At 35.5% G+C, this 23,340-nt stretch overlaps 1 protein-coding gene across 1 annotated transcript in view; it reads right to left on the bottom strand.

Annotated features, from left to right (window-relative positions):
• Positions 1-23,340, bottom strand: part of Adamtsl1 (ADAMTS like 1) — a 904,315-nt gene that overhangs the window by 313,563 nt on the left and 567,412 nt on the right. Inside the window, exon 4 of the mRNA XM_077797045.1 lies at positions 2,384-2,429. Coding sequence (XP_077653171.1) covers positions 2,384-2,429 — 46 coding nt within the window. The remainder of the gene's footprint in view (positions 1-2,383; positions 2,430-23,340) is intronic.

The following is a 23,340-nucleotide window of genomic DNA, read 5'->3' as shown; positions in this document are numbered from 1 at the left end:
TAATGCTGATAATGGGAGTAGGTAAGTGATTGCAGTGGTGGGTCCTGGCAAAATGGATGAGTTTGACCCAATTTTTATGTCTCAGCCATACTCTGCCCTTTGCCATTTTATGACGCAGCACAGAGGTCTCCTCCTGACACTGGCATCAAGACAAATAGCTTAGAGTGGTCCACCCCATTCCTCATTAACGCCCCTCCTTACTCCCTTTGATCTTGCTTTGGTTTCTAATACAGTATAGAAGTTGCTGACCCATTTGTCTTTTTGTTTCAGTCTTCAACCTCAAGGCCCTATTTTTCCTACTCAGTATATCTTTTAGGAACCCTCAACTTGGTTTTCTACCTCTCTTAAGATGTATTTTGTGGCTTAACTCACTCCACATTCTTCTTCTATCTGAATGCAGATATTCGAGAAACGCCCAATGTTCCTGTCTCTCGTCATTCCATACTCTCTGCCTAACAAGCTGCTTCCAAATTTTCAAACTTTATGCTTCTAATTTTGTGTTTTTTATGGCTTCAGCCCTGTCCTCTTTCCCTGATCAAAATCCCTAGTGCCTACTTAAATTTACTGTTTACAACTCAAGCCTACAATTCAAACTCAGTAGTGTCCCTAAATCAAGTTTATTATTTTTTCTCTCCAAAAACTTCTCCCAACTCTATGATTTCTGATATGGCATTCACCACCCTTCTAGAAGCCTGAATCCTTATTTTACATTCAGCAAATATCCACTGTGTGCTTAATAAATGTTAGTCAACAGCTCCAGGCCCTGAGCATAAAGAAGCAAACAAGATGAATGAGGCTCTTGCCCTTGTAGAGTTTATGTTCTAGAGTGGGGAGGCAGGCAGAAAAATCATCAAATTTTGGTAGAGAGAAGTGCTGTAAAGAAAGTAACAAGTGAATGTCTATTCTGAAGAATGGGGTTGGGCAGCAGGACAACATTAGACAAAGAGGTCGAGGATGACAGTCTGAGAGGAAGACATTGAGCTGGGACTGGAATACCAAAAAGGCCAACGTGAAAATATGGAGGAAAGAGCTTCTTGAGCAAAGGGATTAGGGAGTACCAGAGCCCCAGATGGGTACATGCCTGTTTCCTTTATTCCCACTTCACCCCATCACTCTAACTGCAAATGTTCCTCAAGTTGTGCAACGTGATCTTCATTTTGATCCCTCTTGAACTCATTTCCTCCTGGGTGAAGCCCTTGTTACTTCTTGTTCCCCTTCTACTCTCTGTTCTAGTGCAACCCTTGTGTCACTACAGAATTAACCTTTGGAAACTGAAACTTGGCATCATACTCTCCCTCCCAAACCCCTAGTGACTCTATTTGCTGAGCTAATACAAACTTGGAAGTCTGACATTCAAATCTTTTCATGATGTAACCTTAAGATATCTTTCAGTTCTTTTCTTGTATTGTGCTGTGCACAATCTGCTGAAATTAGTGTACAGAACACACCTTACACATTCCTGCCTCCAAGGGACTGGTGTGTCTGTCCCTTCCCTTTGGCCTATTTTGCTCTCACATCCAAGATGGCCAATCATAACCCTGCAAGCCCTACCTACCTCAGGTCATCTTCCCATGTAAGAACCTTTAGAATTCTCTTCAGAATGAAGTTGATTCAAGATCAAGTTTGTATCAACCTTATTCCTCCCTCCCAGCATTTTTCATGTATTTTCCCTGGATTGTGGTCATGTGCACATCTATTTTTGCTCTACACCCCTTACTATGTTGCAGATGTTTTAAGACAATGACCACATGTTACTTATCCTTGTGCTAGTGCATTGCCTCACACATAGTTGGCATTGAATAATATTTGTTGAACAAATGAATGAGTTTGTCAAATCTGAATTTGATTAACTAATATTTATTTCGTGATGTTTCCCTTTTATCATTGCTCTTACGGGTTTCTCATGAGACCTTTTGTGAAAAGGCAGAAAGCAGAGAGGAAATGCAGAGTCCTTGTTTTGAAACAGTCTAGTTGGTTTCAATCTGGTCAAATGATTAAGTTTATATGGAGAAACACTAAACATGACTGAGTAATCTGTATAGTATGAGATAAATAATTCTTAGTGAAATATTAATTGATTGATTTTCTGCTCAGGATACATAAAACTTCTTTTTCTTTTTATTTTTTGGTACTGGAGATTAAACTCAGAGGTGCTTAACCACCGAGCCACATCCCAGCCTTTTTCATTTTGGAGATGGGGTCTCACTAAAGTTAAGTAGGGCTCACTAAATTGCTGAGGCTGGCTTTGAACTTGCGATCCTACTGCCTCAGCCTCCTGAGCTGCTGGGATTATAGGTCTGCACCACAGTGCTTGGCGATAAAACTTAACATTATTCAGTGAGTAAAAAAGTACATGATTGCAATCAAAGAGCCTCAGACTCACCACGTTACTGCATGTCCTATATCGAATATTTCTTCCTTCACAGCTCCTAGTCATAAAAAGAAAAGAGAAATCTCATTACTACCTATGAAAGGATCAAAGTTTGAACCATTTTGTAAAAGTTAATTTCCTCTTAATACTAGTAAAAGGGTCTTTTCTTCTAAGAAGCTTCATAGAGATGTTGCCATTAAATACTAAATGGGGCCGATCTAAGGAAGATGTATATATAAATTGATTTCTCTAGAAGGGCTGAAATTAAGCATTTATCTTGCTTCAATATTTTTCAAAATAAGTACTTAGTATAAATTTAACCAAATAAATATTAGGGTAAGGTTTTCTAAAAAATATTTATATTATATTAATCCTATCATCTTAATTATTTCTAATATAAAACTGAAGAGACATTTTGGTAAAAAACCTTAGAACTTGAATATGATAAAAAGTGAACTTGGTATTCAACATGTCTTCTAAGGATAGAAAAAGATATAATTCTTAATCAGTTATTTTTATTTCTAAAATGCACCCTCATTATAGTAATTTTGGAATAGATTACCAAAATGAAAAAAAAAGTTCCCTGTAATGGTCTCATCTAAAGATAATTACTATGATTGATATTTCTTTCTAGTGCAGAGGAAATCACATCAATTGTACAATTTTGTAACAATTTTGTCCCACTTAAATTTTTTTAGAAGTATTTTCCACACTATATTGAGAGCTACATAATATTCCATCAAATGGTATAACACAATTTGTAAATTATTATTCTACTAATTGTCCTTTAATTAATTTTTGTAGGGTTTGATAAATGAGAGTGTAATAAACCACCCCTAAGCATATGTCTTATCCAAGTTTCTGACTATGTCTTTAAAATTAATAAATTTCTAGAAGGGGAATTACTGAACTAGAGGGAATGAATTTTTGCAAGGCTCTTGAAAACTATTGCCAAATTGCATTCCATAAAGGTTGTACCATTACATACTCCCACCAGAAATACATGGGAGTTCCCATTTTACTGAATTCTTGTGAACAAAAACAATCAATATTTGGTAAAACATCCAATAATGACAATTCATGAACAGCAGTATTCTGCTCTTTTCAAACTAGGTCACAAGTAAAACTATACTATGGGACTCTGAATGACCACATGAATAGCTAATAGTTAAGGAAGACCAGGTATAATTTAAATTTGTTATGTGCATTATTTTATTTAATATCAAAAATCTTGAGAGGGATGATACTGTTGTTAATACATTTTACAGATTAAAAAAAAAAAAACCACTGAAGCTTAGAGAGGTTATGTATCTTGCCCAAATCGCACAACTGTTAAGTTGTACAGATGAGATTTGAAACTAGGCCATCTGGCCTCAGAGCTGACACTCATAATCACAAGGCTTTAATGCCTAATTTATTATTTTGTTCAGCAAACATCCATAGAGCTGCTGTTATGTGCCAGGCAAGGAACTTACTTAGGGGAGTACAAAGAATAATGAATATCACTTGGTTTCTGCTATTAAGAAAATCAATTATATAATTATAATTCAGCATAAAAATGCTATCTAGTAATTGTGCTAGGTCTTGAGAATGTTAACAGAGGAAAATGTTATCTGAAAACACAATTATATGAAGGCTATCTTAGGTCTAAAGACTTTAATTAGATTGACTATATTAATGAAGGCATTCAACTCACAGGAAAAAGGAGAATTGACCAAGATGTGTAGTTGTTAGTACCCAGGCCCAAGATACCCTGGAAAAAGGGTCAATGAATTTCAAGTCTTTCATGCCCCATTGGAAAGGTGGTTGTTGTTATCTTGATGGCTTAGGGGAACCCTAGCTGATGCCAACAAATGCTCAGTTCATATGAAGAATGTTTCCCATGATGAAGCCATATTGACCAAACTGCCAGCCAAGAATGATCTGGATTTTCATGACTTCTGAGAGGTAGACAGCACTAGCCACATTGACAAGAATATTGTGGTACACATGATAGATTCTTTCATTCCTTGTTGTGCTTATATAAACTGGCACCTCAGTTTGAAACATTACTTTCATGGGTCAAGTCATTGTGAGAACATCCCCAAAAGAAAGATCTATTCTTGGTGTTATTGTTAAAAAAAAATATATCAAGCTCCTGATTCTGAAAACATGAGAGTTAGGCTAGGGATGATGGTAAATTTACAAGATAATGAATTTTGCAACTGGGGTTCCTTTGGTAGCTTGTCATACAGACATTGGTATTTCTTGCATATGATAGGCTTTTCAATTTTACAATGCTGGTGCATACGTAACACCCTATAGTAGGTAAGAGTACTCACTTTGAAACCAGACATCTCTTTATGGACTCATGACCTCAAATTCTATACCCCAGTTTTATTCATCTGCAAAATGGGCTAATATTACTTATATCACAGGAATATTATGAGGATTTAGTCAATAACTATAAATCATTATAGACAGTGACCAAGTCATAGTAAGCATTATGAAAGCATGTGATATATTAATTAATATGTAATAAAAATTATAGATATTGAAAAGAGGTTAAATATATATAGAAAAAGTTGTAAGAAAGGCAGAGCAGCATGAAAAGATTTGGTATGTTTGCAAATTTTCAAATAGATCTGTGTTTTTGGAATTTGGAGTTCATGTGGTAAATTGCAATAAAGAGAATATCATTTCAATTTTGAATTTTATAATAAGCAAAGAGGAATCACTTACTGACGGTTTTAAAACAGAAAAATTGCAACTATGACTTCTTGATTTTATCACTGAGAATGAACCTATTTTTTTCTACCCTTTAAAAAAAATCTTCTTTTCCTAAACTCATATCTATGAAATGAATAATGGAATTAATTCTGAATTAGAAATTTGACGACCAGGGCAATAGATTTTGTTCCTGTACTTGCATAAGCCTTTTGCCATCTTATGCTCTTAACTTCCTAGTTCTCAAATGGATCCAGTAACATTATTGCATAACTTTGTGAACACCAACTGAGATAATACACAGAAGTTCTGTTCTCATGCCAAAGGATTATAATAGAGATACCACTTACAAAATAGAAAAAAAGAAAATAGAAAAATGCCTTTTCAATAATTTAAATGAGCTTTTCCCCAGATATTTTAAACCATAAATACCTATACAGGTTTTACAAGCATCCTTGGAGACAGGAGATACAGCATACAATGTCAAAGACTGACTTAAATACTTCTTAATCAGGAAAAACAAAATAAATACAAACAAACAAAAAAGAAAGCAAAAAAAAGTGCTTGCCATATTTTTCAAAGAAATATTCTGTGATGGTTTAGCAACTAATACTGATTTATAAATAATTTATTTATATCTCTGAACTGTCTTCCCTTTACTATATCCTATTAATATTTAATTGAGAGCTTATTTAATTTGACTGAAATATAACATTAAAAATGTTAGTTCTTAAGTTTGGCTCCTACTCAATATTGAAAACCATTATCCAATTGTGTATACTAACAGAATATTAGCCTCTACCACATATTTAGTGCCTGCTCTTGATCTCTAATCCAGTATTATTACATTAAGTCTAATTAAATCTAACTCTAAAAAATTTACAATAATTCTGCAAAATTTTAACAATTCTGTTTAACAAATAAGAAAACTGAGCCTTAAAGTTACATAAACAGAAAACACCAGGGATTTTAAATCCTGGTTTGACCAACTTGAAAGTAGGTAAAACAGTAAGTAAAGGAACAAGATGTGTTCCAGACGTGTAGTAAGTTAACTGGAGACTAGAAATCTGGGAAGCTGAGCAGGGAGGGGCCAGGCACTTAACTGCATTTTATTGATACTATATCAATTTATCAACTGCTTCTTAATTCTGGTAAATCCACTTCCAGTAAAGCAAACCTAGACACGCACTGGAATATCTCCAAGAGAAACACTCATCAGTAAGATGCAATGTGGAAGAATTTCAGTGCAGAGAAGCTCATTTAAAAAATTCAAACATATTAAACTTGAATATAAATTTTATATCAGTAGCAAAGTGACTATTCCACTGCAAAGATTTTACTTTTTGCCAACTGTGAATTTCTTTACTCAAGGTATTTATCTGGGCACAAAAGCCTTATCTGTGTATCTGAGAATCAAGTAGTACAAAATTTCTCTGTCTCTCTCTCTCTCTCTCTCTCTCTTTTTTTAAGTTTGCTAATATAAAACAGCTGAGTGGGTTCCTGCACATTTAATCAAACTTTTAAAAGTTCACCTCTGGAGAAGAAAACAAACATCAGAAACTTTAGTCCAAAATGATTTCTGAGAAAAATTACAGAGCACTGATAACACAGAATAGAAGTCACTGCCTTCTCCCAGTGCCAACTACATGACACAGGACGGTGTTCAGTGAGTCAAGGACTGTACCAGTTATGGCCTGCCTCAAGTATGCAAAAGCACCACATAAATATTAGAATATATCCCAATCCAAATCTGTCCAGAAATTTCCTTGTTTATTTCAATACTTCACTCTTAGCTACTTATTAATTTGGACTTAATTTCTTCTCTCAGACAATGATTATCTCAATCGCAATCATTATTTGTGAATTATTCAGGCTTTAGATAAATTTACCAGAATTTAGTTAAAATGAGATTATTGTAGACTTAAGGGGTATTTTGTCTCTCATTAACAAATAACAAAACCCTCCAGATTCCTTTAACTCTTAAAGTCCTCATGCTATCTTATTTTTGATTATCATAATTTAACAACCTTAAGAAGAGATGAATTGCCATTGAAAATTAAAACTCTCTTTTGCAAATTGCTTTAGCCATTTGTTGATCTCTTTTCTTTCTTGCCTGCTTATATAATTCTTTATTAAGAGAAAGGAGTGTATTTGGTTTCTCTCTCTCTCTCTTTGCTTTTTTTTTTTAATGTTTTTTTAACTTGGTTATAGACCTTTATTTATTTATTTATATGTGGTGCTGAGAATCAAACCCAGTGCCTCACACATGCCAGGCAAGTGCGCTACTGCTGAGCCCCAGCCCCAGCCTGATTCCTCTCTTTTTTAATCTTAAAATTCTTCTCATTTCCTCTCTGAGCAAACGGATCCTTCTGGTGACATTATTAGACTTGTACCTGGTGTCATTAAATCTGGTAACTGTTTACTTGAAACTTCAAAGTCCTTAAGCATAACTGAACTTGTTTTAGCCTCATGAAACCCAGACTTTATCTGACTTCCCAAACCCAAGAAAGCTGCTATAGAAGAGCAAGTAACATTATTTTGCTAAACACCAACCTTAGGTAATTATGGCCCTTAGGTAAAGAATTTCAAAATAGGCCGGCCCATCTGCTTACATATCTCTTTCAGTTATCCAAAAGGAAACTATGAGCTCTTTTTAGGAGAACAGACAAAGCCAGAGGGACCCTGGGGCACTTAGACTGTTGGAGGTGAGTGACCATGGATTAGACAAGACCAGCAGATTCACAATCACAGCGGGGATTGATTTCACATGATGCTGTGGCACTATTGTCCTTCACTTGGAATGAGCATTTCAGTACTCACTGGAGCTACAGGTACAGCGTGAGGTTGTCCCCGAGGAGTCAGTCCAAACACTTCTCCATTTGGGGGCTTTTTACAAAGACTTCAAGAGGAAGTGCAAATTCTCAGAACACCTGAGAGGACCAAAGGCAAGGGCACCCCAGCTTCTTTTCTTTTGCTGTGGATACATTATTGCAAGAGGTTCTTTCAAGAAAAAAAAAAAAAACTTGATACTAGTCAATTCAGCTACTACAAAGGAAGCCATGTGACCCTTTGGACCCTGTGTATAAAGTTATCCTCAGATGCTCACTATCCTCATCTATGGCTGGAACTTGAAGCTGGACACCTGGGGATACAGCTGTAGTCTGTGTGACAGATGGGTAGCTGTGGTCTTGCCTGGTGTGAAAAGAAAGGGAGTTCAATGACATGTCATCTTGGGGCTTCTACAAGTCTACTTTTCTACCTTTGCTCTGGTTCACTCTCAAGCTTAAAAGGTCATTCCATGTGCTTTATATGGTACTCCATGTTTAAAATAGTCAAGAGTTAATTCTGATTTATCGTGTCTTAAAACAAAACAAACCTTGTTCACATGGAAACATTATTTGGGGGAAGCTTGAGCCCAACAATAGGAATAAATTCTGCACTGTCTCTTCAAAAAATATCTATGTTTATATTGCATTTTTCTTATATAGCATGTTTCTAAGTAACTGGAAATGCCCTAGTGAGTACTACTAATATTAATAGATTTTAATTTGTTTTTAACAGACATTAAATTAATGTATATTTTGTCTGAATAATGATTTTGAGCCTACCCTCCACTTTGCCATGTACTTTTAGACAACTGCCTACCTCAAATAATAGCAGATTTGCTTACAAAATTTTCTATAATAAGCAATATACAATGTGGTGATATCTACTTATGAAAAACTGATCTTAAACAGTTAAAGAAGTATCTTTGAACTTCCTTGTAGGTACACTTAATTCTTTTTTCTCATTTGTGTTTAAAGCTCCTTTATCAAACAAAATCACTAACATTCTGGGAAAATAATGCATCCCTAAAACAAAGCCTGCAGAGGAAAAGTAGCTTTAAAACAAGAGATAGAGGTCCCTGGTGCTCTGGGACTTTCAAAAGCACACAGAAAAAAATACCTCTTTCCATGTGATACATATACACGATGGAATATTATTCAGTCATAAAGAAGAATGAAATTAAGACATCTGCCAGTAAATGGATGGAACTAGAAACTATTATGCTAAGTAAATAAGCCAATCCCTAAAAAACTAAAGGCTGAATGTTCTCTCTGGGATGCCAATTCGCAATAGGCAGGGATGGGGTGGGAGGTGAGCGGGTAGAGGTTCACTATACTGGGCAGGGGGAAGGGGGGAAGGGAGGAAGGGAGAGGGGTTGGGAATGGAAAGACAGAATGAATCGGACATAACTTTCCTATGTTCATATATGAATACACGAACAGTGTAACTCCATATGGTGTACAACCGCAAGAACGGGAATTATACTCTATGTATGTACAATGTGTCAAAATACAGTCTACTGTCATGTATAACTAAAAAGAACACATAATTTTAAAAAGATTTTTTAAAAAATACTTCTTTTCCTTAATCATTTGGTTGAAAGGTCCCTGAATCCCATGCAGGATCTCTATGTTTCCCGCTGCTTTTTCGGCATGTGATACATCACAAGCCTCAAACAGATTAGGGATAAGGGAGAGATTTATTTATTTATTTTTTTTCTGAACAGATAGATACACAAGCCAAACTATTATGACAAGCTGATAAATGTGGCTTTTGCGAAAGCTTTTCTGCTGTAATAATACAACTAACAACAAGGAGGCGTGCTGCCAGCCTTCATGGGTCAGGAGGCGAGTTGGCTGGGAACAGACACAGCCTGCCAGAGGCTCCAATGTGGCCTAATGAGCCAAAAGAAGAGTCAGCCTTAACATCGACTCAGGAATGGTGCAGGCCCAGATTAAAAAATAATGCCATAAATTGTGGACTAGACTTAAAAGTGCTTCTTCGGCATAGATAACATGTTTTGTGACCTCAGTTTTATATTTCAACACTTCTGCTCTATAATAATCTCTCATTATAAAAATGTACTGAATGCACTGCCAACTTGGAGACCCTGGCTTTTGTATAGAGAGTTACTAAAACCTAATGTGGAAACTAAATTTGATATCAATGGAAATTATGTAGATTGGGGGAAAATATTCTAAGACAACATCCCCTCTAGTTGTTTGATCTCCTTTCAACCAGAAGGAATTCAGAAAGGTTCTCTGGACTTTTCACAGATTTTTTTTTTTTTTTTTCAGTACTAGAGATTGAACTCAGGGCCTTGCACATGCAAGATGAGTGCTCTACCACTGAGCTACATCTCTAGCTCTTTTTATTTTATTTTAAGATAGGGTCTGTCCAGACTGCCCTCCAACTTGCAATTCTTCTGCCTCCACCTCCTGAGTAGCTGGGTTATAAACGTGTATTCCTATACCTGTCTTAGACTTTTGCTAGATTGTTGAGCAATAGTTAGAAGGTTTTAGAGCTGTTAAATTAAATTTTAGATCATATAGGAATTTTATACACTGAATTTGGAGTTTGTTCTGTGAGTTTCAAGCTAGTTTATTTGCTATTCTGAGTGTCTGGTATGTTCCAAATTACAACTAGAAAAATCACGCTGATTTTTTTTTTCCCAAACAAGTAAGATTTTATATATCACTACCTCTTTTTCAAAGACAGACATGTTACAACAAAGCATCAAGTATTCACAAATATGGGTTAGGGTTATGAAAATGAGCAGAATGCTTATGTAATCAAAATAAGAAAAAAAGCATGAAGCACAACATCATAAACCATAATGATCATGCTTGGCTTCTAACGAAGGAGAAACTGCTCTGAGAATATGGCCCTGACCATCTAATGAAACAATATACAATAAGCACTCCCACCATGAGAAGGAGCCCCTGGGCAGCACTTCCTGGTTAACAAGCCTTTATATAATGCCTTCTGATTTACAGTCACTTAACATATTTATTGAGCATCCAGTCTAAACCAGTATGAAGTAAGGCGTTGTGAAAGATACAACTGTGATGACATCTCCTGACTCTTACAAAGCTATAATTCTTTGGAAACAATCCACATTAATCAGAGAATATACAACAGTTTAACAGCTAGTCAACAATAGATAGGTATGGTGTGGACACTGAATACAGAAGGGATTTGAAAGAGAGAGAGAGGTAAATGAGAGGGAATAACTTACAAAGGAGATTCTTAGGTAGGATGTTCTATATGGGCTGCAGGAGTCCCAAGAATGTGAATAGAAAAAGGAGAATTAGAGAATTAGAGAATCAGTCCTCCCTCTCTACTCCTGCTGCCAAAACTATATATATATATATATATATATATATATATATATATATATATATATATGCTTTTCAGTAAATTTATCCAACATGGACTAAGTATGTGCAAGGTGGGAAGGTACCAAAAAAAAAAAAAAAAAGCAAGATACCACCTGTCACCACAGCTCTGATAGCCCAGTGAGAGCAGTGTTGGGACAGCCAGATCATGCAAAGATGACTCAAGTGGTGTGAACAGGACACCTTACAAAGGTAGCCCTGGGAGCCTGAGGGTGGTTTTAATTAACATTCAGGAATTTGATTGGTGCACATGGGCAGGGAGGGGCATTGTAGGTGGAGGCTCATCAGGACCAGAGGCACAGAGGCAGCAGAGAGCCGAGAATTTCCAAGGACTAGGACAGAGTTCTGCAGTCACCCAGGCCTCCTTTCACTTTCAGGAAACCTTATTTTGTCTGTCGATCTGCTTTTCTCCCCTGAAGTCTATGTTGGATCTTTGAGCCGCAGTGCCTAGCAAGGGGACGGGGACATTGTTAGCACTCAAGAGAACAGGAAGGGAGGGAAGGAGACACTGAGGGAAGGAACAAGGAAATGATGGTGAAAGGAAGAGGGAAGGACTAAAGCAGAAGGAAATGCTGTCAAGATAATTTCAGGCCATGAAGAACTTTCAGCCTCATATTTGGACCCCAAAACCTGATTAAAGTCTTCCTACAATAAGTTAAAGAGGAAAAGTTTAAAATGAAACTAAATAGCTACCAAAGGAGGGGGAAAAAAAAAAGAAAACCTCTTGGCTCTTAGCTAGGGATATGTTTATTTTCATGTATTTACTCTAGTTGTGTTTGTCACTGCAATGCATTTGCTCCCTTGGAAAGACGGCTGGGGTGGGGGCTGGGCGATTGCAGCCTTTGGCTTAAGATCCAGAAGCAGGAAGGACGTGCACTTTATAATACATACACACAAGCCATAAGGTTTGCAAATGATCTTATATTTGCTCAGTAGCCAAAAGGGGCAAAGAATGAGAATAAAAACAAATGTGTTTTAGCAGTATCAAGTCCAACTCTTCCATCTTCCCCAGGAGGAAAATGTATATTATAAAACACTAGGGCTCTAACAACCTCACCCGACACAACCCTTGAGTTGGAAATGTATGAGTTATCTTGGCTAGAGACAAAAGTTCTCTCATCCTTCCATATCACCCAGATGTCCATTGCAAAATGGGGTTCTGGAGAATCACAGCATTTCTCTTTAAAACCATGTATATTAGGAGCAACTTCTGTTCTTTTTCTTATCTAGCAGCCAAATGGGCTTTAACTATGTATCTGGATGAGAAAGTGCCTCTTTTCAGGGTCACACATTTTGCTTTTAGTTGAAGGGCATTCGGGATATTCATTCAACAAATATTTATTAAATTCTTATTCTGTTCTAGGCACTGCCCCCTGGACTTCATAGATGAGCAAATTAAATCCCAGAGAAATTAAAATCCAGCCCAATGTCATACAATTGGAAAACAGTGGGGCCAAGATTCAAAATTAGTAGTTCCATAAAAAATAAAAGGGATAATCTACAAAGTAGGATAAAAATTATCTCAGAGGCAATGATACTGGTTGTTAGTTCTGCTGCCCACAGCATGACTCTCTCTCTTACTAGGACAGGATCCTTTCCTGACCTGAAGCCCTATCCTCAGCCCAGAGATGGAGCCTAGTTCTGCAGCTATTTGATGTTGGCAGTTATGTCATTATGGCTTTTGCTAATGATGGTGCACGAATCGATGTCATCTAGTGTTCTACAGCTTCCTCAATGCCCACAGTTCTGATATCCCTCTTTTTGCTCTTAATATTCAGTGTCTATCTCTGTGTCTACCTGTGCTTCTCTCTCTGATTAATGTTAAGCAAAACAATTAGATCTTCTATTTCCTACAAATAAGGCTCAAACAAAGGCGATGATAGAATTTGGTAGCATTAGGAAGGCTTTCTTTTTTTTAGCTGACAGGGAGAGAAGGTCCATTGGAATGGATGCTGAAGGGAAGATGAAAAGTTAAACTCAACTCTATGGATTGGAAGGTTTAAGGATTTGGAGACATTAATCTGGTCAATCATTACCAACTTGGAAACTGGGATCATTTTTACAGGCTTAGTTGACAATGGAATGAAAGGAAATCTCAGAAAGTGCTTAGTACATTAGCTTCACTGGGCAAGGCTGAGAGTGATTCATACTGCTCAGCTGTATAACTGCTCAGAAAAGTTATCCCTGTGGCTCACAGTAGAACCTGGTGCAACCACCGGTTTTCTACCTTGAATGCTGGTACCCAGACCATCCCTCCCACATAGCAGACAGGGTTACTTCATAGAAAGCTGAATGAAGAATTTTGTCACGTTTCTTTATCAGAAAATTCCTTCTATTCTTCATTCTCTGACTCTAAATTCCTAGGGAGCTAAAGACAAACCTCATCTTTTCACAATGATCCCCATCAATAGAATAGCACTTCTAACCCTGGATGGAAATTAAAAATCATTTAAAGAATTTTTATAATATTTCCGATGGCAGGGATCCACCCCCACATTTATGTATCTGCACATTTTTATTTTATATTTAAATTTACCAGCTGATCCTGAGGGGCAGCTAAGGTTAAGAACTACCTCCTTAACAGAAAGAGGAATAAAATCACACAATCATGTTAATAGATACAGAAAAAAAATTCAACACCTTTCATGATTTAAAAAAAATTGGAATAGAAGGAAATTTCCTTAGGAAAATAAACACCATATTTGAAAAGCCCACAGATAACATCTTACTCAGTGTTTTTTCCTCTAAGATCAAGAACAAGGGAAGGATGCCCATTCTTGGCACTTCTGTTCAACATAGTAATGGAACTCCTAGCAGGACAATCAGACAAAAAAGAAAAAAGTAAAATCATCTCCGTTTGAAGATGGCATAATATTACATTGTAGAAATCTCTAAAAATACAACAAAAACCTGTTAGAACTAATAAAAACTTTGATCAAATTATAGGAAACAAAATCAACATAAAAATCAGTTGTGTCCCTATACATTAACAATGAAGTAAACAGAAAGGTATTTAGGAGAATAGTCCCATTTACAATAGCATCAATAAAATAAAATACATAAATAAACTGAAATAATTGGTGAAAGACTTTTTACTGGAAATGACAAAACATTGATGAAAGAAAATAAAGATAAAACAAATAAGTGAAAAAATATTGTATGTGCACAGAGTGGAAGACTTAATATTGTTAAAATGTCCACACTCTACCAAATGATCTATAGATCCAATGCATTTTCTCTCAAAATCCCAGTGGAAGTTTTTTGCAGAAATTTGAAAAACTAATCCTAAAATCCATATGGAACCACCAAGTCCCCTGGAGAGTCAAAGCAATCTTGAGAAGGAAGAACAAAGCTAGAGGTACCATACTTCCTGATTTCAAATATTTGACAAAGTTACAGTAATTATAACAGTATGGTAATAGCATAAAGACAGATTTAGACTAATGGAACAGAATAGAACATCTAGAGGTAAACTCACACAGTTGTCAACTGATCTTTGACATTGTGTACCAAGGATACACAATGGGGAAAGAACAGTCTCTTCACCAAATGCTGTTGGTAAAACTGGACATTCACATGCAAAAGAATAAAATTGCACTCTTATCTTTCACCATGTACAAAAATCAATTCAAAATGTATTAAAGACATAAACCTAAGGCCTGAAACTATAGAAAAAAACAGAAAGGCTCCATGACATTGGTTTTGGCAATGATTTCTCAGATATGACACTAAAAACCACAGACTACAAGAACAAAAATAGATAGGTGGTACTATATCAAATGAAAAAGATCCTGCACCACAAAGGAAATAACAAAAGGAGTGAAAAGACAATCTACAGAATGGGAGAAAATATTTGCAAACCACATATCTAACAAGGGGTTAATATTCAAAATATATAAGAAACTCCTTCATCTCAGCAGCAAAACCCAACCCAAGTTGAATATGGATATGGCTTCTGAATAGACATTTCTCAAAAGAAGACATACAAATGGACAACAGATACATACAAAGATATTCAACATCACCAGACATCAAGGGATTATACTGGAGATTTGGTCTGGTGGCACTCTACCACTGAGATACATCCTCATTATTTTTTATATTTTTAATTTTGAGACAGACACTTGTTGAGTTCCTTGCTGAGGCTGGCCTCAAACTTGTGATCCTTCAGCCTAAGCCTCCCAAGTCTCTGGGATTAAAGGCATACATCACCACATCTGGCTGAATAACTGTTTAAATGTGAAAAAAATATGGCAAATCATTCCATTTTCTCTGTTGTCTTCAAAGCCATTTCCCTCACTGGAAAACAAACACTCTGAATGGGGATTATTTGCTATACTCTATCAGCTTCATGTTCTAGACCTACTTTTCTTCTCTTTTATGAAAATTTTCATGGAGAGAAGCCCTATGAATGTAAAAAATGTGGGAAATCTTTTAATTTTTTTAGTTTCTTCTGAGTACTAGAAAGATTCTTTTGGAAAGATTCATGCCAAAATGAATAAACCCTATGCAAGTAAGAAAAAAAAAGATTAGGTTCTGATCTTTTAATAGACATGTTCAATATTTTATATTTTTCTTCTTCTCCTTGAAGTACAGAATAAAGAAATGCATATGCATTTCAATACTGCATAGGTAGTTTAAAGGCAATTTAATCAAGCAAGCATTTGAGTGTTTGCTCTGTGCTGAATGCTGTAAATACAAAAGAAGAGGAATTTTATGGCTTAATTAGGAAAATAAGGATTCCCCCGATTGATATATAAAATGATGCTATCAAAATAGAATATAAGAATACCAATAAATAACCCCAATTCTATAGATATATTATTTTCAAAACTTGAGGGAAAATCTCTTATTTCTCAAAATATCTTGCATCTACAATCAGTAGAAACTCAGTGGCAAATTAATAATTTGGTAAATTCCAAATAGTTTCACACTTTTGCCCCTTGGCATTGATATTCTTAGTTAGACTTACCAACTTGTCTAATACATAGTAGCAGTACAAGAAATATTTATTGAATGAATTAATTAAAATTGAGAAAAAACAAAAACTTTAGAAAGGATTTTGAACAAACCAAATAAAGAATTTTTAAGTGCCCAGAAAAAAAATTAGAGTTACAAATTCTCAAAATAGCAAGTAAAGGTTACAGACACCAAACACATTTCCAATTATGTTTTATTATTACAAACTGGCTTATCAGATAAACCCGACTACAAATTAGTCCTAAACGTTCAGTCATTGGCTTTAGTTCATTGTCCTTCTGAAAGGAGATGGGACCTTGGAACAATAACACCCTGCTAATAAGATATATGGCCTGGAATATTAGAAGTCCTAGTAATACATTTAAACTAGGCTTTGACCCAAAAAGTAAAATAAAGGCAACCTCAAACTCTTAAACATATGTCTCAAAATGCGCATTCTCCTCTAACACAATGAAAAGACCACCTCATATAAATGACACAAGTAGTCAGGTCTATGCCAAACTTGTATATCTTTCTTTTAAACAAAAACTCAAACATTTCCAAGGAAAATAAGGCTGATAATATACAAAACTAGATGGTTAAAAAAAAAAAAGATAAATCTTCCTTTGGTGCTCACTTGAGCTAAAAGTTTTAAGATTTTAAAAAATATCTTGTGAACCTTAATTTGCTGTTATGAGAGAGATGAGATACCTTATAAAGAAGAAAAATATGTGCTTAAGAAGCCAAATCTCACCATTGACAATTTTGGCATTCATTATTCTACGACGTAGAGATCAGTTACTAATTTCTATATGACTAAAAGTATCAATATTTACATAGAAGAAAAAATATGTGTTATAATTTAAAATAAGAGAAGTTAGCATACTTTCCCTCACACAATTATTATGAAATAAGGAGTTTAGAATGATCTTCCCCATTCCTGTGGAATAACACTCCTTGGAGCTATTTATTTTATTTTATTTTTTCTGTGCTTATATTGATACCATTCTGGCAGCCACAGCTCTTGGGAATAATTCCATAATCTTACTGGTTTTAGGTTCTCCCCATGCTGTGATGATTTTTAATCTCTTATTCATATGATTATTCATCTCAAATTTTCAATTCAAAATTTATTAACTTTTCAAAAATGCTGTCATTCTTTGCAAGTGGACTTTTATTTTTCCTGTTTGGAAACATATGAAGAAGCCAAGCCCACTAATAGAATACTCATATGCTTAATTAATCTATAGTATTAAGTTGTTCCTCCATAGATTAATCAACTAAATTAATTTGGCATATGAGAAAGTAAAAAGACATTTAAATCTTTCTTAGGCACCAGAGCGCAAAGGTTAACACTGTCCTTAAGAGCATACAGCTATCAGACTCATTGCCATCTCAAATGAGCTGCAGTTGCCCTCTTGACCTTGGTCTTGGCCTCTACCTACTGCAGTTGTACAGACCATGTTACTCTCAGTATGAAGTGCTTATGCATCTGGAACTCCTTATAGGCAAAGCTAAATTAGCCAGCTGAAGACAAACCTAGAGTTCTCATAGATAGCTCTTTGACATCAAATTTAAAAGAAAAGGATAGACAAATGAGTGTTCTCTAAGTATTATTTCAAAATAGTGGGAATGGTGAAGAACTAGAAAGAGAAGCAGCAGCTAGTCAAGTTGGTCCGTTGTTTAATTCTCTTGGAATAAAATAAAGGACCATATCAAGTGCAAGTAAGTATAGTCTCTTTTGTAATTAACATAAAACAAAAGCATGATCTTTTATTTGGTGATGTAAGATTAGCAACAACTGCATTATCTGAGTTACTGAATGAAACTGAATATATTCTTAAAGAAATCAGTGAAGTTGGCTGTTGCTTAAACCTGGGTTTCAGACAAAGGCATTTATCAATACTCTTATGATAAAAGTTGGGGAATCACACATTGTCTTCTTTTTGCAAGCCTCCAAAAAAGGATGGGGGAGAAGAATCCATCAGAGAACACAATTAAATCTGTTATGTAAGATCAGGGCAATCTAGCTCCCTTTATAGTACTACCATATTGGGAATAGAATAATTATTATTGATAGACTTAAAAAATCAGACTGGAGGGTCTGGGGTTATAGCTCAGTGGCAGAGTGTTTGCCTAGCATGTATGAGGCACTGGGTTCGATCCTTAGAACCACATAAAAATAAGTAAATAAAATCAAGGCATGCTGTCCATCATCAAGTACAAAAAAAAAAAAAAGAAAAGAAAGAAAAATAAAAGAAAAAAAAGAAAAGAAATCATACGGGAAAGTGACCTAAGAGATCATATGACCAGGACTGGAAAATTGACCTGGCAGGTTAATTTGCAGATGGATGGGATTTATTTGGACTGAATTTGAATGCTTACTATTAGACTACCATGCACATTCTAATTAATTGCTGAGCCTCTAGGGATACATATATTCATAACCTCTGATCATTCCCAAAGGTGTAAGGTAAATGAATTGAATTCAGATGTCTAAATCTGGAATGGAGAGATAAGAGAGAACACATTATTTTCATTAAGCCCATTTAAAAATGAATAAGAAAACAATAGAAAATCATTCAAGCTAAACTATAATAATCATTTCAATTCTTTACTTTCCCTGTGTCTTCTACTTTTTCATGTAACATGTTTGCTTTCCCATTCACTGATTGACGGGTGGCTTAGTTTAGCCAATAGAATATCCACAAACAAGCTTGGAATGGGCATTGGGAATTGCTCTCTCTTGCACCTCTTCTATCACCAGCAGAACTGGCCTAGGCTAGCTTGTGGAGGATGAGGAACAAATGGAGCAGAACCCAGTTTCCCATGTTGGCTCAGGTGAAGTCTGTCCAGATCAGTGGCAGTAAGTGGATATGTGATTGAGCCCATCCAAGATCACAGAACCATCTAGCCAAGCAATGTGAGGTTTGGAAGTTGTTATGCAACAGTCTTGGGCTACTAGATAAATGGTATAGCAATTAAGAGCTTCCATTAGCACTAAGGATCTAGGAAAAATGAGACTGTAAAATCAATGGTACTGGTTACTGGGAAAGAAATTAGAAAACTTTTGTATCAAATTGGTTTTAAGTCTTGAAGCTGAACACAGACCTCAGAACATTTCTATTTCTAAAGTACAAGAGTCAAATATGTTCTAAATCTAGTAGAGGGATAGATCTAGGGCCATATTTAAGCAATGTTTTAATTACAGTTAAGTATTAACAAGAAAATATTAGATTTTTTTTCATTTTGTTTTACATGCATACTTATTTCATCTTTCTCACTGCTTAGAATTATATATTTTAAGGAAAATTAAATTTTGTAATAAAATAATGTAACTGAAAAGTTTGATGCTAGCTCTCTTCACAAACTGACTGCTGAAAGCTTAACTTTTTTTGGAATATGAGGCTGGAACCCCAGGAATTGCTGTTATAGTGGAGGAAGATTGTGACTGCCAGAAAAATACCAAGAAAACAAATAGCTTCTTAGGTGCTTGACAACTTAGGAGATGATGAAGATTATTACACTTCCTCCTAAGACCATGAGTAGGAGCATTTAAACTAAGTAGGCTGAAGACTAGAATTCATGCCAAATGAATATTTGATTATCTATAGGTACCAAAGGAGACTTGTTCCACATGTTCATTCCACATAAATAAAGAAAATACAGAAGTGAAAATCCTATTTACAAAACGTGTGAATTGATATGAAATGTCAGAGAGAGAGAGAGAGAGAGAGAGAGAGAGAATGCCAAGGAAACACACAAACCTTTGGGAATCTCTGATTTCAAATATAAAAATCCCACAGCAAAGAAAACTGAATTTTGATTGTGGAGGGCTGTTTCTGGGTGAGTGGGCCTAACCAGTGTTCACAGAGGGCCCCTATAAGAGTGAGTTCTCTGTAACAACAGCTTTCAGACATTTAAAAAATGATACATATTTCCTTTCTTTCTTTTTTTTTCTTTTTTTTTTGGGGGGGGGAGTACTTGAGATTGAACTCAGGGGTACTCAACCACGGAACCACATCCCCAGCCCTATTTTATATTTTTTATTTACAGACAGGGTCTTACTGAGTTGCTTAGCACCTCACGGTTGCCAAGGCTGGCTTTGGCCTCCTGATCCTCCCATCTCAGTCTCCCAAGCTGCTGGGATTACAGGTGTAGCCACGATGCTGAGAAAAAATGACACATATTTTCTATCATGGCCCAACACTCACACATACACACGTGCATGTGCAAGGACACACATGCACAGTGTACATATTTGTATGTATATATGCATGCTTCCTTTTGAAAATACAACACACACAAGCTTCTTGAATTATAGCAGAAACTATCCAAGTTGTCTAAGGATAGTCTATTTTGTGGCAAAATTATCAAGTGCATTCTAAAAATAAGAATATACTACATAAGAGCCAAGTTATTCTAAAAGTCAGCATTGCAACATCTCTGAACATTTAATTGCACAACATACTTACATAGTATTATCACAAGAGCATTTATGTAATCACTGTGAATCTTTTAATTGTATTGGAGATGCAGATTTTCTAGAATTGCTACAGAGGCAATAACTCAGTCTTGGTTTTGCTCATTTTAAAACCTGCAGCTGTGAGATTTGTCATTAGGGTATAATGAACTAATAAAGTCCTATCTTGGAATGATGTTTGCAGAAAGCCCAGTATAATCATGGACTGAATGAGTCAACCTATATGTCATTTTTCTAAAGAATATTGGAATCAGCACAGCTCAGCCTAAACCTATCAACATAAACCCTACTGAGCAATGGCATTGAAATATGCAATAAAACACATACAAACAGTCCCTTCATGATTAAAAAAAAAAAGAAATTCTTCTCTGGAGATTGCTCCAGAGTTTAATGATGGTAACAAGTTGTAATTTGCTAAAGAATGACTAGAATTCTTTTAAGAGTATGAAAGTATCCATGTGTGTAATGTATTGGTCCACATTAAGTACCAGCTGTCTGGAAATAAAGACACACATTAATAGTTCTTTATATTCTTGCTAAATTTGGAAATGTCATCTATTTGGCAGCTTTTTTCTTCTTTAAAATCTTAAAGAATGGGAATCCCACTCTTTTTTTAAATTTCTTGTGCAGTTTAGTATGAGTTTACTGAATACATTTTCTCATATTTAAAAATGAAATGAGACATATCTTCTATGTGTATATAATTTAAGAACTTAAATTCTACTTGCTCAATACATTATAATATATTTGGAATACATTATGAACATAGGAAGCTGATATCTTCTATGGTATTTTCATAAAATCCTAACAACTAGAGCCTTAATTTACTAGGTGGCAAAATTTGTTATTTCTGATTCTCACATAGCATCAATATTTTATTATTTGAGGAATGATAGAATTTTACTTGTGATTTTTAGCTTAATTCTTTTTATTTATTTATTTATTTATTTTTGAGAGAGAGAGAATGAATTTTTTTTAATATTTATTTTTTAGTTTTCGGCGGACACAACATCTTTGTTGGTATGTGGTGCTGAGGATCGAACCCGGGCCGCACGCATGCCAGGCGAGCGTGCTACCGCTTGAGCCACATCCCCAGCCCTAGCTAAATTCTTAAACTGATTTTTGATGTCTCAGTGAAAGATTCTAACACAACGTATTATTCATATTACTGAGACAATATGAAACTTTTTGCACATTTCTTAGTAGTTCTGTGACACACGTTTTGACTCATTCCTACAGAATATTCATGGATGCTAATTTGAAAAAACTAGACAACAGAAACATTCCAAATTTGAACACTTGGCTTTACTGATGTATGATTATTATCAGTTACATTATCTCATGTAGCATTACATATTGCAGATTTAGGAAGTTTTTATGCTCAGGATTAAGAAAACAAATGAGTCATAGGGAAGAATTATCTAACCTCTCTTTATCAATTCAAAAGCCTAGTTGATATGAAGCTAGTATCAAAAAAGACAAAACAAACTTGTCAGTGGAGACAATCCAACAGACCTATCTTCGACACAGACCCAAACACCAGAACTGATCTGGTATCCGGCAGGATAAGTCTTTTGGTTGCATTTCTCAAGGTACATTTACAACTCGAACTGTTTGGAACCAAAATGATTTCTAGCTCTCAATAGGTTCAGTGAAGAACCATCTATTAAGCTTCTAATATCTGTTAGACTCTGCAGACCCTGTGCAGAGAAACAGAAAAGAGTTTTGAAAACTCAGACCCTGATCTGAAGAAATTCCCATTGTTATTAAAGTCAGTTGACATCTTCCTGAACACGCATCTCACTGCTTTCTGCTGTTTGTGTACAGAACGTCTAGGAGAATCAGCAGATGCATTTTTTCTTCTATTTCATGTTTAATAACAGTGATTTTGATCAAGCCTCCTTCTTGCTGCCTTGAACACTTTTCACTGTCAAATAAAGTATTGCATTAAAAAAATATTACCATGGCACTTTGTATTTTATAGTTTGGAAACAAACCTAGTCATAGACCACACTGCTCAAGAAGCAGTTTCAAATTATTATTACTGTTAGCAAAAAATTTCCATTCTAAGGCCTCAGGCCTTTTACTTTCAGCTTAGAGGCCAGTAGTATGTCCAGCCGTCTTCTTCCTGCCTCTGTCTTCATGCTACAATTTCTACTGACATTGCTGTTCTTCCAGCCCTCCATTCGTTGAACTGATTAACTTCTGGTAGAACATTTATAAAACTAAACCAATATATCATTCATTTGCAAAGTACCAGGTAATATTGGAAACTGAACATACATTCAGTTTGTTAATAATGCCAATATTAATGCTACCATTGTCACCTTGATTGTTAAAAGGATGTAAAAAAAAATACAGTATATTATGGAGCTAATGATTCTAGAACCATTTCAAATAATAAGTGTTCCTTCCAGTTCTAACAGGAAAACCACAAGATTTCCTTGGCAAATGAGAGAAACTGCACATTGCTCATCACAGAAGAGTGTATAGATGCTCAGCTGGAGAGGAACATAAGAAAGAATCTCAAACTTAATTCTTTGCACTTCCTTCCATTCATCTAGACTTGTGAGCAACAAAACGCTCTGTGTCATCCC

The sequence above is a fragment of the Urocitellus parryii genome, chromosome 4 (genome assembly GCF_045843805.1).
Source record: "Urocitellus parryii isolate mUroPar1 chromosome 4, mUroPar1.hap1, whole genome shotgun sequence".
Lineage (NCBI taxonomy): Eukaryota > Metazoa > Chordata > Mammalia > Rodentia > Sciuridae > Urocitellus > Urocitellus parryii.
Note: the sequence above shows the minus strand (reverse complement) of the source record. Positions and strands in the feature narration are given on the sequence as shown.